The sequence below is a fragment of the Daucus carota genome, chromosome 4, assembly GCF_001625215.2.
Source record: "Daucus carota subsp. sativus chromosome 4, DH1 v3.0, whole genome shotgun sequence".
Classification (NCBI taxonomy): Eukaryota; Viridiplantae; Streptophyta; class Magnoliopsida; order Apiales; family Apiaceae; genus Daucus; species Daucus carota.
Genome location: NC_030384.2, coordinates 41,802,760 through 41,822,850, shown reverse-complemented (window position 1 = coordinate 41,822,850; position 20,091 = coordinate 41,802,760). Strand labels below are relative to the sequence as shown.

At 33.2% G+C, this 20,091-nt stretch overlaps 2 protein-coding genes across 2 annotated transcripts; both read left to right on the top strand.

Moving 5' to 3' along the window:
* Positions 1–7,116: 7,116 nt before the first annotated feature.
* On the top strand, positions 7,117–11,207 carry LOC108218502 (catalase). The gene is made up of 8 exons (XM_017391471.2): positions 7,117–7,335; positions 8,033–8,129; positions 8,885–9,162; positions 9,258–10,034; positions 10,242–10,331; positions 10,431–10,498; positions 10,607–10,700; positions 10,826–11,207. Exons 1-8 carry the CDS (start codon positions 7,321–7,323, stop codon positions 10,883–10,885), a joined length of 1,479 nt encoding a protein of 492 aa, XP_017246960.1. The 5' UTR covers positions 7,117–7,320; the 3' UTR covers positions 10,886–11,207.
* A 5,515-nt stretch (positions 11,208–16,722) lies between these two features.
* LOC108216251 (catalase isozyme 1) lies at positions 16,723–19,641 on the top strand. The gene is made up of 8 exons (XM_017388960.2): positions 16,723–16,847; positions 17,074–17,170; positions 17,379–17,656; positions 17,911–18,687; positions 18,814–18,903; positions 19,005–19,072; positions 19,153–19,246; positions 19,346–19,641. Exons 1-8 carry the CDS (start codon positions 16,833–16,835, stop codon positions 19,403–19,405), a joined length of 1,479 nt encoding a protein of 492 aa, XP_017244449.1. The 5' UTR covers positions 16,723–16,832; the 3' UTR covers positions 19,406–19,641.
* The last annotated feature ends 450 nt before the right edge of the window (positions 19,642–20,091 follow it).

Sequence of the window (20,091 nt, the reverse complement as noted above, 5' to 3'; positions counted from 1 at the left end):
AAAAGAAGTCAACATAATAAATATGAGTAAAGATGGAAAAAAGAACAACCATTTAATATTCTTTAATATTCTCTCCGTTTTGAAATATAGGTCGCTTGACTTTTTGGCACACACTTCAAAGTCTTTTGACAGCATAGTTAAAACTATTATTTTTTAAATTTTTATTTTCCGAATTATAATATTAATCATGTACTTTTGTTAAGAAAAAGAAAATTTTAAAAGTAATAATTTTAATTATGCGGTCAAAGGACTTAGAAATGTGTGTCAAAAAGTCAAAAGACTTATATTTTTAAACAGAGGGGGTATGTGTGGAATGAGCAAAAGGCTCATCTAAATTGGGATTGAGGCAGTATTATAATACGGTTTTTCTGGCGTGTGCCCATGAGCACATGCTAAGCGCGGAATTTTATAAGTTTGAGAGTTTTTGATTGACTTTTGTATCTTAACAATGGTGGACCCCCTGCAAATGCAAAAACCACACCAATCAAAATCTCTCAAACATATAAAATTTCACCCCCTGCAAATGCAACAACCACACCAATCAAAATCTCTTAAACATATAAAATTCCGCGTTTAGGATGTGCTCATGGGCACCAGACAAACCCATTATAATAATGGTTTTTCTATGATGTGCCCATGTATGGGCATACACTAAGCACCAAAATTTATGAATTTGAATGATTTCAATTGGCTTACCTTTTTTAATAATGATGGATCCCACTGCAATTACAACAACCATATCAATCAAAATTCTACAATTTTATAAATGTGTGTGTTTAGCATGTGTCCGTGATACACACGAGATAAACCCTTATAATAATGATTAATCACAGTTTATGTGACGTTCTATCACTCATAAAAATAAGTATTTCCTAAAATACATAATTATTTATACATTGAAAAATAACTACTTATTTATAATTAATAAATCAATCAAACATCCTCAATGCTCTTAAGTTATATTTATTTTGTCCATAATAGATTTTCAATTTTCTCAATTATATTGAATAACTTGATAAAAATCTCAAGATTACATATTTTTTTAAAATAAATTGGCATCACTACTATGTAATTTACTTTAATAATTAAATAAAATATTTATATTGAACTGAATAGGATATAAAGTGCGAACAAAATTAGCAGGATTAAAGGAGTACAATTTGGTCATTGTTTAATTTTATGAAAGTTGAAATCAAAAATTATATTAGAAAAATAGTGGATTAAAACTTGGGTTAGTAACACTTGCAGCTTTGAAAGTTAGACTTCCAAAACTAGAGTTCTACCGTCATTTCTCCATTAATCAAAATTCATCCTCTACAGTGATTGATCATCTTCGTAATTTCATTTTCTCTTCTATTTATCAATTTTATTAATAAAAATAAAATTTAACTCTTTTTAGGTGAGTTCTTGTTGAATATTATATTATCATGAATTTTTAGTCTTGCACTTGTGCTCATCTTTCTGGAATGTTTGTGTTCATGACGGAAAATCATAGTTTTAACATCAGATAAAATTTGGATACATGATTTTATTTGATTTAAAAATTTATAATAGTTGGTAATGTTTATTTTTATATGTGATTTCTTTATTATAATACATATATAATCATAAATAATTACAATGAGACAAATAAAACAATTAATCTCTTTATCCAGAATAATTAATAAAAAATTAAATTATATTTTAATTAAAATTTAATATACACACAGTACAGTACTCCCTCCATCCCATTTTAAGTGTCCACTTTACCAAAAAAAAATTTCCCAAAATATGTGTCACACTCTTTAACCCATGCAGTTTTTACTAGTTCCAATATGATATTAAATACAACCAACTAGTTCCAATATGAAGAAATGTCAAATTCACATAGAAGTGATGCTATAGATAATTAATATTTATAAAAACCAAGGTGAATAGGTGTGTGAAGATAATGATAAAAACATTATATTAATTGTTTCTTAAGATATGTGAAATTTGCAAAGTGGACACGGGATGGAGGAAGTAATTTTTTGTAATATAACTCGCGGGAAAGAGAATATAAACAGACAGGGATTCGGACAAAGTTCATCAGAGTGAGGGCAAGACCGAGTACTACCAGGCACCAGCCAAAAGTAGCAGCAGGGTCCATGAAGATAAGAAACCAAATCTAGAAATCTGTAAAGAGCGGGCCCTCTCTGTAATAATTCCACTCCCTCGTGAGAAATTCATATGGGAGGTGGGCTCCATTTTCCACTAGGCTCCCATTAGCATTTCGAAGATAAGTCGCTAACTTTTCGTTTCGTTTGGTTTTTTTCATTTTTCACCGACTGACGATCAATAATTCGTTTCACAATAATTGTATTATTGCAGTATCTCGTGGTTTTGTGTTAGGACCAGCACCGTGGCGTTCTTGTAAACAAAATATCACACCTTACTTATGTACGTTGCCACAAAGGGGTGAACCTGTCAACCGCTACACGTCACATCCAAGGAGCACTAGCGCCACAAACTGGACCATGTTATGATACTGACTCGTTCGTTTCAGTCTGATGATAAGAACAATGACTTTAAGTTGTCTGATCGATGCTGCTTATCTTATTTTATTAAAAATAATAAATCATAAATATGTAATTTTATTCATAATTTAGAAATTCAGTTTTTATTCATTTCATATTAATTATCTGATATTTTTACTATTTTTTTAAATATATTAATATAATTAATACTTAATTTACTAAATAATCAAATGTGGTCAATAGTTTTAAGAGGAGTAGAATGAGAAATGACGACGAATAGAACGGAGGGAATATTTTTTTGCGTCGGATGAATTGCAATGCAACAAAGATACAGATAATTGCAATTCATGATCGTCAAAAAAAAATAAACAAAATTACCTCCAATATTAAGTTTGTCCCGCAAATAATAAAAGAATCAATCTCCTTCGAAGCCTATACCTCTCTGCATCATGTAACCTTGCTCTATATTTCTTGAAATAGATATGACATATCAAAAGAATGAAGTGCGAAGAGCCAGGTCCTTGTAAAATGCAGCCAAGCATGTTATGATCCACCCACTATACACACAACTCCATTATTAGAGAACTAGGTCCATTATGTTCAACTTTTTGCTTTCTAATCTTCCCAACTCCATTATTATTTCTTTCCAGCATCCTCTCCCTCCTTGTCATCTACAAGACTGATCACCATATCCAAACTACACACAAGATGATTAAGTTAACTTAACTATGGTTACTTTAATAAAAATCAAATCAAATGTACCTGCTAATTGTATACTCCCTCCGTCCCAATAGATTGTATACATTTGGTGTGGACACGGAGACAAAAAAAAAGTGTAAAAAATGAGTAAAATTAGATGAAAAATGAGTAAAGTGGCGGGACCCATTTATATTTAATTATAGATGTGTGATAGGGGGAGAAAGTAGTGGGTGTAATAGTGTTTATATTATTATAAAAATGAGATAGTGGAAGAAAGTAGTTGGTGTAATAGTGTTTTACATTATTAAAAGTTGTTATTTTAGAAATGTATAGAAATGATGGGACGTCCCAAAGAGAAAACTGTATAGAAATGACCTGGACGGAGGGAGTATATCTGTTACAGGAGCTGTCACCATGGCCTACCCTCAAGTAATCCACATTTTTATGGTCATTTAGGTATGCCATCAATTTTAACCAAGAAAAACGAGTTGCACCATTGGACATCATGGTAACCTCCGTACTGGAGAGCCTTATCATGATTTAGTGATATTTCTAAACCACTCAAACCTACTCTTAATGTATCGTCGGCGTAGTTAGGGTTATTTATAATATATGCTTTGTATATCGATCTGAATAATAGAGAAATAGAGAAACATGAAACTGGACAGTGATAGGAAGTAGAGCCGGCCAAACGGGCGGTTTGGCTCGGCCCGAACCGGCCCGAACCGACATTTAGCCCGTATTTTCACGTGCCGGTTCGAACCGGCACGAACCGGCCCGAACCGAAGTTTAACGACGAGCCGGTTACGGTTCACATATCTTCGATTCGCAAACCGTCACAAACCGGCCCGCCAAAACCAGTAAAACCCGTTCGAACCGTCTGGAACCGTGACCCGCGAAAGCCCGCGGTTAACCGCGACCCGCGTGAACCGCGAACCGCGGTAGCCCGCCAACCCGCGTGAACCGCGGTTCCGTGAACCGTGTGAACCGTGTTACTTGTTTGAGCATGTTTGCATGTAAACTATGTTTGGTCAATCATGATGTTAAGTTCATGCAAATTATTACTAGAATATATGAACTAGTAGTAAATATTGAGTATATTTTTTTATATAGATTTACAAGTTCTATTGAGTTAAAATTTGACAAATTGTTAGTTTAAAAATTCTACTCCTTTTTGTGGCTAGTTTTTATTCTTAAAATTTGATTTAACAAAGTATAAAAGATCATTTTAAAAGATAGTTTTTAATATTTTATTATATTATTAATGATTTTATACTCGATAAGTTGTGAATATAAAAAATATTCAAATATATAAATTAAATATTATTTTTCACTTATAAATAACTTAGAACTTCTACAATAAACACTTATTTGTAATTAAGTCAAAGCGACCAATTTGGGTGAATTTAAAATAATTGCTTCTTGTTTAAAATAAATAAGTGGAGCAGAAGTTAGAAACAAGATAAGATTTTGAAATATTGACATGGTGAAGAAGTCATGAGATACAATTTCCAGTTTTAGCTAAAATTGCAAGGGACGTATTAGTAGTCCCTGCCTCTACAATTGCATCGGAGTCGACTTTTAGTGCAGGTAGAAGAGTTTTGGATGAGAAAAGATCAAGTCTCGCGCCAGATGCGGTAAAGATTTGTGTTTGTAAAAAAGATTGGGACCAAGTTGCGAAAAGACAACAAGGACTTCAAGAAGATGACTCGGATGAGGAAGAAGATCCTTGGATGTTGATGGATACTTCGTCGTCCGAAGGCGGCAATTCGGCAAATGAACAAGAATAAATAAAAAATTTCTTTCGTTATGTATTTTTTTATTTAGTTTGTACAAGCGGTTTGTTCCGTTAAAATTTTTAGAGAGGAGTCCTCTCACATTATTTGTAAAACCTTTTTCTAATTTATAAAATTTACAAGAGGTACCGCCCTCTTTTTACCATTTATTTATTAGTTTATAATAATTTATTTATTAATTAAATGAAACAATTAAATTCCAAAATCAAATTACATTGCAAAGTCACAGTTGCACAGTGCACTAAAAACAAACACTTGCACTTGCACTAAAAAACAAAAAACAAACAATGATCACTTGATTGACTACTGTGGCAGTGTCTCTGCCTTCTGTCTGCTAAACCGCGGCAATTGAACCGTGGAACCGTGACCGGTTGAACCGCCAACCCGCTTAACCCTTCAAACCCGTAGAATCTGTATAAGTCGGTTCCGGTTTCCACTTTCCTCAGCCCGGCCCGGCACGGACCGGACCGTCAACCAATACGTGCCGGTTACGGTTCTTCCTGTGGCGGTTCGGGAACCGTCTGAACCGGCCCGAACCGCCCCGGCCCGCCCGAATGGCCGGGTCTAATAGGAAGACATGCAACAAATTTACATGCATGAAACGCTACTCCGTCTGTGGCTCTGTACCAGTCAATTGTATACGTTTCTTGATCGACACGCTTTTTAAGACTCTTATAAAACATAGTTCTACAACTTATTTTTAAGATTTTTTTTTTGTATAAAAGTATACTTTTATACAAAAAAAATTAAAAAATAATTTACAGAACTATACTATATTCAAATATTAAAGTCTGTGCCGCGCCCCCGTCCCCCAATGTATACTACGAGGGAGTATTAAATATTAGGAACCCTAATTTGATCCCCACATGGTGGGTGTTGAGGCTAAGATATGGCCGCAGCATGTGTTATTGTTTCAATCAATATAATTAATTATCGATTTTTTCATATGATATGTCAACGCGCACATAATATAAAATTTTAACTGGCTTACACTATTTAATAATAATGAATCCGATGCAATTATAAAACCACATCAACCAAAAGTATTCAAATTCATAAATTTTCGTCCAAGAACACACATTAAACAAATTCATTAATTATGACAACTGGGTAGGAACGTAAAAATCGAAGAGCTCGCCATGCTTTAGAAACATGCAGGATGCAATTAGATAAGCTATAATACAGGTGTACTACGTTACGGCACGGAAAAGGTGGCACCGATGTATTATTTTAGTATATTTGGCGAAGAAACTGAATGATATTGCTTTCCATTGAGGGATGGTATTAGCTGACAATTTTGTCCCGTTGCACAAAAATCTAGTGCTACGTACCCGATTCCGCCAATTATTCGGATATACGATATACATGAAAGACTAGAAAAGCTAGTGCAAAAATTTCAACGAAAACACTATTTCTTGAATAGCCATGCATGATCGGTGAGTCATTTAGTCCTGTATTATCGAAGACTTTCAAATATCGGTTTGGCTAGTGTGTGCCCATGGGCACATGCTAAGCACTAACATTAATAAAAATGGAGGGTTTTGATTGGTGTGGTTGTTGTAACTGCAGGGGGGTCCACCATTATTAAAGAAGGTAAGCCAATAGAAACCCTCCAATTTCATAAATTTTGGTGCTTAATGTGTGCCCATGGGCACACCATAGAAAAACCGTTCAAATATTACAAAGTAGTAAATATCCAAAACTCGAGAGATAAGAACAATCACTTTCATTAATCCTGAGAATAGTCGTATACAGCTAATATACATGCATGTTCTAGTAAATTCAACGAAAATTTTATCATCTTGTTGCGGATTAATTATTTTATATATATGTCACAAGGAATTAATGTAGCAATGTAAGCACAACTGATTGTAGTGGCCATAATGTACGAGCGTATGATGGATGAACAATTTCCAAAAATATAAAAAAGTTGCAGTATCGGTTTCAATTGCTGTGCTTCCTAGTTTGTCAGCTCTCTTTGTTTTCTTGCTAAAAATTGACATAACACGTTGAATTCAAACACGGGTGATTTTAGATGATATACATACATGTGAGTTGTTGCGTTAATAATTGTACAATCCTCAGCATTATTATCGCGTCCATTATCACTGGTATTCGAATTCATCAACTTAATAATAATTAAAAAAAATAAAAACAGAAAATGATGCAAATTCCAAAATATATTTTGGTAATAAGAATGAATTATTAAAAGTTAAAATAATATTAGAGCACTGGAGTCGGAAGTAGTATAAAGAGGAGTAAGCACTAGTGTGTTAGGCACACTCTTCTTTCTCCGTCTAATTAAGATCACTCTCTTCTCCTCTCTTATCATGGATCCGTACAAGGTATTTTCATTTCACTTCTCTTCATGTTTCTTCTTCTGATTCTTACTTTTTTGATCATCTTTGATCTTGCTTATTGTCTACATAAATCAAAGATTAAGCATGCATAAATGGAGATTATGGTTTTATTAGTGAGCTAAGTCTGCAGATATGCATGATCCAATGCTGGATCATGAAATCTAGGATCGCCTTTGTTGATGATAAGCTTCTTGTCAAGTTTACATGGGGCAAGTTGCCTAATAGTGTACAGTTCCCTTATATGGAAACAGTACTGTCGTTATTGTTCTTTTTTTTTTCTTTATATAAAAACATAGTTCCCTTTTTTAAAAAAAAAATATTAAAGGAATATATGTAAATGTTACAATAAATATATATGATCCGCACCGCTTTTTCTGATGAAATTTGATTGCATGCATAATTTTTGTTCTTGATGCGAGCACGTGAGGGATTATTTTACAGAACGAACTGATTAGATACGCTTTGGCGTAATCACTTGTTAATTTTAGCTTAAGGGCCATAAAGTGCCATTACTATACTATAAACTTGGTACTACTAGCTATAATTTATTCGCGGTTACGTGTTACATCAACTAAAATCAGATTAATTCGATTTAATTAAATTCACCAGCAGCTATGTATAATATGTGGATCTGCAGTTTGATGAATCTGTGTTTAAGTAGTTAGAAATGTGTGTTATGTAGCACCGTCCTTCAAGTGCTTTCAACACTCCATTCTGGACAACTAACTCTGGTGCTCCTGTCTGGAACGATGACTCTGCTTTGACTGTGGGAACCAGAGGTACTTACTTTCGTTTGCCTTTTGCTGTTTTTGCAACTCTGACTTTCATATGTACTACTATGATGATCATTTCTGGTACTATAAACTGCCGATCTGTACCAGTTTGATTGTATAGTATGTAGGCTAAAACGGCCAAGCTTTAGTTATTATGTTTATTAAAGATTTTCCAGTATATTATGAATTTACAAGATCTGGGTATACATGACCAATCGCGGTCAGATCTAGTAAGAGACATGGGGACACGTGTCCCGTCCTAAATTTTTTTTTGATATTTTTTCATCATTCTAAATTTTACAAAATTGTAGAACTGTCCCTAGAAAATTTGAACATATATAGATAGATGTTTTCCGAAAAATTTCTTGGTGCCCCCTAAGATTTCAATCCTAGATCCGCCCGTGTGATCAATACTTGATGTTTTTCATTTCTAATTGTTTATCAAAGATCTTTAGATCACTTAGTTTGGTTTACTTATCTTGTTGAGTTCTAGTAGCGGAACTGTTGGCTAGTTTCATCTTAATATTGGCTTTAAATGTTGTTCATGCTCCCCTTTGGGTTAAAATTCTGTTGTCCATTTTACGAAACCTGTCGAAAACTTAAATGATATTTTGAAATGATAATAATGATGATGGAACTGCAGACTTATGTGGCTATTCGTAAAATAGAAGAGAAGTGATATCAGTGATATCTTGTCTCTGGTCATTTTTATATAAGCTTCATTGAACTGATTATTATACAAACATTTCGATTTCCAACAGGACCAATTCTGCTGGAGGACTATCCTTTGGTGGAGAAAATTGCTGGGTTTACCAGGGAAAGGATCCCTGAAAGAATTGTCCATGCAAGGGGTGCCAGTGCTAAGGGTTTCTTTGAGGTCACCCATGATATCACTCATCTTACCTGTGCTGATTTTCTCCGAGCCCCGGGTGTCCAGACTCCTGTCATTGTTCGCTTCTCTACTGTTATCCATGAGCGTGGGAGTCCTGAAACCATCCGTGATCCCCGAGGTTTTGCTATCAAGTTCTACACCAGAGAGGTATTTACCTAGTTTTAGTCTTTCATAGCTGTTCGAGTTTTTTCTATTTTAAAATTAGGCAAGTACTCACTTAAATTGTTAAAAATCTTTTTCAGGGTAACTTTGATCTTGTGGGAAACAACTTTCCTGTCTTCTTTGTGCGTGACGCAATGAAGTTCCCCGACGTGATCCATGCATTTAAGCCCAATCCCAAGTCCCACATTCAGGAAAACTGGAGAATTATGGACTTCTTGTCCCACCACCCAGAGAGTCTGCACACATTTGCTTTCTTCTATGATGACATTGGTGTTCCACAAGATTACAGGCACATGGATGGCTCTGGAGTTCACACTTTTACTCTTCTTAACAAGGCTGGCAAAGCAACCTATGTTAAGTTTCACTGGAGGCCTACTTGTGGAGTGAAGAACTTATTAGAGGAAGAAGCCATCAGAGTAGGAGGTACTAATCACAGCCATGCCACTCAAGATCTGTATGACTCGATTGCAGCAGGAAATTATCCCGAGTGGAAGCTATTCATTCAGACCATGGACCCAGATCAAGAAGACAGGCTCGATTTTGATCCCCTTGATGTCACAAAGACCTGGCCTGAGGACATTTTCCCTCTGCAGCCAGTGGGGCGATTGGTGTTGAACAAGAACATCGATAACTTCTTCGCTGAAAATGAAATGCTTGCCTTTAATCCTGCTTTTGTTGTTCCCGGTGTGTACTATTCGGATGATAAGTTTCTCCAGGGTCGTATATTTGCCTATGGTGACACCCAGAGGCACCGTCTTGGACCAAACTATTTGCTGCTTCCAGCTAATGCTCCCAAGTGCCCTCATCACAACAATCACATAGACGGCGCAATGAATTTCATGCACAGGGATGAGGAGGTAATATTTACTAGCATGATTCTGGTTCATAATTGGAAGTTTATATTCATTGCTAAATCTTATATTTACTAATTTGTAGTCACCTCTCCCTCGGGATGTTATAACTTAGAATCACATTCCTTTAACATTATTAACTCTTGAGATTCAAAAGTCTTATCAGTGCTTATTTTGGCTCTCCCAATTAATCTTATAATGTACTCTTTACAGATCGATTACTTCCCTTCAAGGTTTGATCCCGTGCGCCATGCTGAGAAGCACCCCCTCCCTCCACGTATCTTGACCGGAAGACGCACTAGGGTGAGTTACAATGTTTAGTGTTCCTTATTTTTTGACAAATAATTTAATTACAAAGAAGTTTAATTGAGCTTAGTTATAACCTCTTCTCTGATAATGCAGGCCAAGATTGAGAAAGAAGACAACTTTAAGCAAGCTGGAGACCGATACAGGACTTTCGCCCCTGACAGGTAACCTTTGCTAGTGCTTGCTTACTCGTAACTTGTTCTTCATCTCAGCACCATATTTGACCTGCTTTTTTTTTCTTTTGCTAACTATATGACCTGCTTATTTAACAGGCAAGAACGATTTTTGTGTCGTATTGTTGATGGTTTATCCGATCCACGAATTACTCATGAGATCCGCAGCATATGGATCTCATACTGGTCTCAGGTAATTTGATTAGTAAACTCAACTAGTTTCAATTTTGTAAATCTTCTTGTTTCGAACAATTATGACTAGGACAATCAAGTTACGAATATATAGCATAGTAATACTATCTCATGTGGCCTGTGCAGGCTGACAAGTCTCTTGGTCAGAAGGTAGCGTCCCGACTCAACGTCAGGCCAAGCTACTAGAAAGTATGGTGGTCAAGAGCCCGAGAAATGGTGTGTGCTCAGTCAGGAGAGTACCCTGGAAGAAGAAGTTGCTGTGTTCTGTTACTTCTGTACCAGAGTTTGGAAGTATGATAATATCAAGATAGCACTCCTATAAACAAGTGTGATACTCTATGTTATTATATACTTGTACAGCCAAACTTTGTGCAGCTTGTCATGTAATTTTCTGCACTTTGAATGTTTTCTTACAATCAATAAGTACAGTTAACTCTGTGCGACCTGTTTGATGTAATATTCTGGCAGCTCTGCTGTTCTCTTATCACTTGAACTTGATTCTGTACTACTCAACTTGCAAGTACTTCACTTTTGATCCAACACTGGATTGTTTTAGGTTATAAATTTGTCAAAGTAAATCTAATTCTTAGATATTAAATATTTGATAAATCAAGCGGCTGAGTTGAACTCGAATCTCAGATGGACTAAATAATTTGGGCTCGGGTTCAGGTTTAAGATCGATGGAGTTAAACATTTTAATCTCGAAACTCGGTTAAAATTTAATAATTTTAAATATGATTTGAATGCTTGAATTGATTTAAATAAATTTTGTCAAAACCTTGAGTGTGAATATTTTAACTCGAATATTATTCAATTTATTATATAAGTTATTGTTAAATATTTATATAATTATAAATTATAGGTATAATTTATAAATTCAATTGAGGATCGGTCTGACTCATGAACCGAGTAATTTGAAGATAAAATTTCACATCGTAGAACTTCAAATACTTATAATTCATATTTGAACTCAAACCAAATTAAATTCCAATATCTTATAAAATCACGTAAAATAGCTTATAAATAATCATGTCGATATTGCTTGACTCTTTTCTTTATAATTTGAATATTCTGTTACCGAAAGTTTATTATTATAAACACACTACTCGATAATATCACGATAGTAGTAAATTGTTCTCCTGTCACATGGTCAAATTACAATTTTTTAACGTCTGCAATATCAATATATATATATATAAAGGAGGATGCGGGCGTCTCTAGAATTGTTCGATTCAGTCTTCTGATTTTTCTTAAATTTCGGATAGAAAATATAGTTATAATTCAAAAATTCAAAAATTCAGGTTTAAGAATTCTAAAAGTAATACAACTCTTTTCTTATCAAATTCTAAAGATGATACAATTCTTTTCTTATTTAGTATTTCTTATTGAATTCTAAAGATAAGACAATTCTTTTCTTATTTAGTAATCCTAATAGAAATAGGATTATATTTATTCAAACTAACAAAATCATAGATAAAATACAATTTATATTTAAGATTTGTAAGGTAATACGTACAATTTATATTATCGATTTACTCTTATAATTTTCTTAAATTTCGAATAGAAAATAAAAGATTGTAAAGATAATAATCATTAAAAAAACTGATAGCAACAAAAATTAGAACCATAAAAGAATAATAACTTTTAACTAATAAATAGGCATCAAAAAATAAAAAAAATTAACAAATAAAATAATATATAAAAAATAGGAATCATATATTAATTTTATGATAATGTAAATGGGTCTTGATTAGTATTGTGTTTGACGGGCATGGGAGGCGGCCCAAACTAATTTTTATCTAAATAATAATAAATTTTTTATTAGTATTATGTTTGACGGGAAAGTCGCTAAAATAATTTTTATAAAAGAATAATAATTTTTAACTAATAAATTGGAATCAAAAAATAAAAATAATTAACAAATAAAATAATATATAAAAAGTAGGTATCATATATTGATTTTATGATAATGTAAATGGTTCTTGATTAGTATATCGTTTGACGGGCACGGGAGGCGGCCCAAACTAATTTTTATCCAAATAATAATAAATTTTCTATTAGTATTATGTTTGACGGTAAAGTCGCTAAAATAATTTTTTATCTATGTTATAATATATTTTTTTGTTACACAATTTAAAATAATCTCTAATTTTGTCATAATTAGAATAATTTTTATTAGTAATGTGTTTGACACTAAAACGACTCAAACTAATATCTAAATTATACTTCCTCCATCCCATTTTAAGTGTCCTGTTTAACTTTTGAATGGTTAAATTGACCAAATTTTAACTGAGATTTACACATATAATATAATTTTTAAAAGTAAAAAAAATTATGTCATTATAAAATACATACAATATACTATAAAATGTAATTTTTAGTTTTTCAAAATAATAATGAATTTGTTTTTTATGCTTGGTCAAATGTGGTCAATTTGACCGTTATAAGTCAAAACAGGACGCTTAAAATGGGATGGAGGGAGTAATGTTTTGTTATAAGTATTGTGTTTGACAAGAGAGCGACTCAAACTAATTTTGATCTAAATTATAATATTTAATTTATCATAAAAATAATAATTATGGATTAATATTGTCTTTGACGGGAGTGGGGTTCGAACTAATTTTATTATTAGTATTGTGTTTGACAGGATGATCACTTAAACAAATTTTTATATCAATTATAATATTTTTTATTTGTGATATGTTTAATGGGAAGACGACTCAAAATAATTTTTATCCTATTATAATTCTAATTCATATCAAAATTTATCACGTCGCCGCGAAGCGCGATATATAAAGGAGGATGCGAGCGTCCTATAATTGCTCGATTCAGTCTTCTGAATTTTCTTAAATTTCGGATAGAAAATATAGTTGTAATTCAAAAAATCAGATTCAAGAATTCTAAAGATAACACAATTCTTTTCTTATTGAATTCGAAAGATGATACAATTCTTTTCTTTTTTATTTAATATTTCTTATTGAATTCTAAAGATGACATAATTCTTTTCTTATTTAGTAATCCTAAAAGAAATAAGATTATGTTTAAAAGAAATCAACTTGAAGGATTTCAAAAGTTAATATAATTCTTTTTTTTTTTTCGGATTCTAGAGGTAATACAATTTTTTTATTATCTAGGAATGCCAAAAGGAATATGATTATATTTATTTAAACTAATAATCATAGATAAAATACAATTTATATTTAAGATTTGTAAGGTAATACGTACAATTTTTATTTCCGATTTAGTCTTATAATTTTCTTAAATTTCGAATAGAAAATAAAAGATTGTAAAGATAATAATCATTAAAAAACTAGTACCAAAAATATTAGAACCATAAAAGAATAATAATTTTAAACTAATAAATAGGAGTCAAAAAATAAAAATAATTAACATATAAAATAATACATATAAAATAGGAATCATATATTGATTTTATGATAATGTTGATTAGTATTGTGTTTGACGGGCACGGGAGGCGGCCCAAACTAATTTTTATCTAAATAATAATAAATTTTCTATTAGTATTATGTTTGACAGGAAAGTGGCTAAAATAATTTTTTATCTATGTTATAGTATATATTTTTGTTAAAACGGGACCACAGTTCAAAATACTTTTTGTCCAATTATAATTTTTAATTTTATCATAATTAGAATAATTTTTATTAGTATGTGTTTGGCAGTAAGGCGACTCAAACTAATATCTAAATTATAATGTTTTGTTATTGGTATTGTGTTTGATAAGAGAGCGGCTCAAACTAATTTTGATCTAAATTATAGTATTTAATTTTATCATAAAAATAATAATTATGGATTAATATTGTCTTTGACGGGAAGGAGGTTCAAACTAATTTTATTATTAGTATTGTGTTTGACAGGATGACCACTTAAACAAATATTTATACCAATTATAATATTTTTCATTTGTGATATGTTTAACGGAAAGATGACTCAAATAATTTCTATGTTATTATAATACTTATTCATATTAAAATTTATCACGCCGCCGCGAAGCGCAGCTTTTTTCACTAGTTAAATCATAAAATTAGATTGGATCAAACTTTAACAACTATCGAGTAATTGTTTAATAGGCTACCTGTACCTACCATATATGTTTAGGACAGTGTGTCCATTTTGTGTAAAGCTGGAAAAACCTCAAATTCTGGTTGTCAATAAGGACTAATCTTAATTATTTATCTACTTAATCAATTCTTATATCTTAATACCCAATCATTAAGTGACACATTTGATTATCCGACCACGCGATACACATAAATTCTAATTTAACCTAAAGTAAATGCGAGTACTAATTTAAAACATGTTAGTTGTATTAGGTGTGATTAACACTAAAGTATCGATGCCCACTTGCATTAGTGTGGAGATTAAAAATACACCCACTAGTCAAATTTTTTAGTCGTACCAAATCTAGAGGATCCGAATTTAAAGTTGTTATGTGGGTACAATATGTCAATACCATTAATATTACAAATTAATACAGGAAATTTCGTCAACCGTAAACGACTCCGTCGATAAAATTAATTAAAATAGATAACTGATAAAACAAAACGTCCATGTTAGTACTCCCTATGTCCAATTTAATTCTATACGTTTCTTTTTAACTGCTTGACACGCATTTCAATACTCTTATAAAATATAATTCTGTAACTTATTTTTGAGATTTTCTTTATTTTTATAAATATATAACATCCGAACTTTAATTAAAAAAAAAATCTTAAAAATATATTGTACAACTACACTTTGCAGGAGCATTAAAGTCCGTGCCGCGTTCTCGTCCCCAATGTATACTACTCAGGGGACGGAAGGAGTAACGGTCAGAGATTAGTTTAGGGTAGCAGGTTGATTAGAATGCACTTACATGTATAATTAAATACTAAGCACTTGTAATCTCGCTTAATTAGCATTCCTGTTCTTTCTAAAGACAGGAATTTTGGCAATATAATTTATACTTCCTCCTCCGTTCCAAAATAGTTGTCACATTTCTATTTTTGTTGGTCAAATTGACTAAGTTTTGACCAAAGATTACAAGTTAATCACTCATTATTTTTAAAAACTGAAAATTACACCTTAAAGTAGATTAAAAATTATTTGCGGTGACATTTTTTTTTTTAATTTTGTTAATTGATAAAATATTAATAAATTTCGGTCAAAATTTAGTTAATTTGACCGGCACAAAACCAAATGTGACAACTATTTTGAGACGGAGGGAGTATGTTGTAAAGAAATTTTGTCCATGTTGATAATATAAAAAATGTTTATATAAGAAAATAGTAGATATATCAAAAATTGTTCTCAAATTCTTTTTTACACATCTTTGATTTTTTCAACTCACATTAATAATAATGAGACTCTATATTCATATAATAATATTGTTAATCTTAATTGGTTATATTAGGAAGGTGTTTGATTAATGGTTAATGAGCCCGGTTAACAGAAATCGGAACCTCAATCTCATGTATAGGTTTGGATTAGTTATTTGGTGCTATGGAATGGGAACCCATACCCTTCCCATCCTTGGGTTTCCATATCATGCTTATTCCTGTTAACCCCCAATTCCATTCCCGATCCTCAATTCCAATCTTAATCCAAACAGCCCCTGGATTGGTTTTTCTCACATTATAATAATATTTTTTGCATTATAAGTTATTAGTTGAACCTTTCTTCATCTTTTTGCCACATAATTAATATGATTTTATTGCTTCAAATCAACTTACATAAAATAGAAAGAAATTTCGTTTAGGAATTTTCCTTCCTCCACTTACGATGCTGAGTTAGAGAAGAATTATATATCTCTAAGTAGTGAGTTATGTTATTCACAGAAATAATATTTCAAAACTCAGCTTAATGTAAGCTTTTCGGAAAATGCAAGCTTTATTTTGAAAAGAAAAAGATAATGAGAATTAATAAGCCATTTTATATTATGCTAATAACAGGATGAAAAGGACAAGTAATATTTTATAACAGTAATTATATATTACTAGCGTAGTAGCGTGGCATATTCGAAGGCATCCCATCCTATATATATTTAACTCCATCCGACAAAATTATCATATAATCTCTCTCCATCTCACTCTCTCTCCCTGTCTCTCTCGTTTGCTGCGTTGATTTTGATCGGACAATGGATCCCAACAAGGTACACCGCTGATTAATGCTTCATTAGTACTTGTTAGAACTCTGGATGATCACAATGCTTGAAACTGGTTTATTTTTCGACTTGCAAGTGTATACAAGCAACTAATTAGCTACTTAGTAGTATTTCTCTACTTCACTTGGTTGCAACTTGCAAGTCTCTGTGCATCCATGCATTCCTTTTTTTTCTTATTACCAACAGTCATGTTTGATTTGTTTTTCTGATGCAGGATCGCCCTTCAAGTGCCTTTGATTCTCCTTACTGGACCACCAATTCAGGAGCTCCTGTTTGGAACAATGATTCTTCTCTCACTGCAGGACCCAGAGGTATTTATCTTGTCCTAACATATTACTATCCATGAAATTAGTAGCTACCACTTCAGTTCATCCATGTTTTGATTGGCTGATATCGTTTGATGTCCGGGTAATGTAAAGGTCATAGTACGCGATTCAGGTCTGCTTGTGTGTGTGTTTCTTTTGGCATGTATGGATTAGAAGGTTTCAGTTTTTAAAGTACTTTTGTTCGGTTTGACAGGGCCAGTCCTCCTGGAAGATTATCATTTGGTGGAAAAACTTGCTAATTTTGACAGGGAGCGAATTCCTGAAAGGGTTGTCCACGCAAGAGGTGCTTCTGCCAAGGGATTCTTTGAGGTCACCCATGATATTACTCATTTAACATGTGCTGATTTCCTTCGAGCTCCTGGTGTCCAGACACCTGTAATTGCTCGGTTCTCCACTGTTGTTCATGAACGGGGAAGTCCTGAAACCATTAGGGATCCTAGAGGCTTTGCAGTGAAGTTCTACACCAGAGAGGTCAGATTTTAATCAAGGATAACTTACAGGCTATAGTGAAATCAGTTTTATTCGGTCTCAAGTGCTTGAATCAATTATTATCAATTTTGCATCTGTTATGACATATTATGATATTATCAGGTCTATATTATAGTATTCTCAGTTGACATGTTGTTAGGGCATTTACCTGCTCAGATGAGAGTTCTATTTGCGAGTAACTGAACTTCTAGTGTATGAAAGATCTAACAGAGTTTTTACTTTTACATTGGACTCAGGGTGTCTATGATATGGTTGGAAACAATATGCCTGTGTTTTTTATCCGTGATGGAATGAAATTTCCAGACATGGTCCATGCTTTCAAACCGAATCCAAAGTCTCACATTCAAGAAACCTGGAGAATCATGGACTTCTTTTCCCACCACCCAGAGGGTTTGCACATGTTTACTTTCCTCTTTGATGACATAGGTATTCCACAAGATTACAGGCACATGGAAGGTTTTGGAGTTCACACTTTCACTCTTCTCAACAAGGCCGGAAAAGCAAGCCTAGTCAAGTTTCACTGGAAACCTACCTGTGGCGTTAAGTGCTTGTCCCCCGCAGAAGCCATCAAGATAGGAGGCGCTAACCATAGCCATGCAACCAAAGATCTCTATGACTCAATTGCAGCTGGAAAGTTTCCTGAGTGGAAGCTTTTCATCCAGATTATGGATCCTGATCACCAAGATAAATTTGATTTTGATCCACTCGATGTAACAAAAACCTGGCCTGAGGACATCATGCCCCTGCAGCCAGTGGGCCGGTTAGTATTGAACAGAAATATTGATAACTTTTTTCAAGAAAATGAGCAGCTTGCATTTAGCCCTGCCATTGTCGTTCCTGGTATATACTATTCAGATGATAAGCTTCTCCAGAGCCGGTTATTCTCATACTCTGACACTCAGAGGTACCGCCTTGGACCAAACTATCTACAGCTTCCTGTCAATGCTCCCAAGTCCCTTCATCACAACAATCACCATGATGGCATTATGAATTTCATGTTCAGGGATGAGGAGGTACATTATTTTCCCAGCTTCCCGCAAGAATGAGCTTAGAGTTTAATTGCTTCCTATATAACCAGCTTTAGTAACTTCAAACGATGCTCGTCTCTTCATATTAATTACTGATATGCTCTCTTCCAGGTCAATTACTTCCCATCCAGGTATGTTCCAGTGCACAATGCTGAGAAGTACCCGATTCCTCATTCTGCGGTGAAAGGAAGGCGTGAGAAGGTTTTTACTCTTTGCATATCTGTATTAGTGTTGCTTTAGATTGCATACTCTTTTAAAACAGCCTGAAAATAAGATTTAATGACATCTTCTGGCTAATGCAGTGCGTGATTGATAAGGAGAACAACTTCACGCAGGCAGGAGAGAGATATCGATCTTTTTCTCCAGACAGGTATCCCTGCCTCATTCTTGCAAGCTAGTAATTATGTAATACTATACAGTAATTATTTACTGGTTCGGTAATTTTGTCAGGCAAGAACGATTTATTGGTGTAGCGGTTGATTTCTTGTCTGATCCGCGTATTACCCATGAGATTCGCAGCATATGGATCTCATTCTGGTCCCAGGTTCAATTTCTTCTCCTTTCCAAGTGCTCCTGCAGTTAAAATTTACAAAGAAGATAAGTTGAAGAGCTAACTGAATGATTTTCCTGATATGTGGTGCAGGTTGACAAGTCTCTTGGTCAGAAAGTAGCATCGGGACTCAATGTGAAGCCCAGCATATAAAATTCTGTTAAGAGATGCTCACTGCTGAGTGTGAGGAAGTGCTACACAAACAAGTTGTTTAGAGTCAACAATATAGCACTTGTTTAATTACAATTTTTAATTTGTTGTTTAGTGTTCTCTGCTTCTGATGTTCTTGGAGTTTTTGTATAATCTCTGCTATTTTTCCCCTCAGTTTGTAAGTAAAATAAGAATGGTGCAATTTGATTGAATAAAAAAACACTTATTTTTCTTTGCAAGACTGTGTTCTCCACACTTGAGACCTAAGTTTCTATCTATGACGCCTATATCAATTTTTTAGATAAGCAGAGCAGGCCTGACCCCAGTCATGATGGTATAAATTGAGGATCAAAATTAGTCTGTTAATCTATTTATAAAGGATTTATTGAATTTTTTAAAAATAAATCAAGTATTTTTATAAGTAATTACACTGCCCTTAACTCTCAAGTAATATAAGACTATACACTTTTGGAACATGCAATTTACACAAATAAACAATTATTTAAAATAACATGATATATATATTAAAGATAAACAATTTTATATTTTGTATAGTTTTAGGGTGTTGTACTAAAAAATGTCGCTATTTAGCAGTAAAAGGTTTCTATTGTCAATTTCTGAAAAAATGGTTTGAAAACGCAACTTGAGGTCGTGTATTACTCATAAAAATCAAAACGCAACTTCAAGTC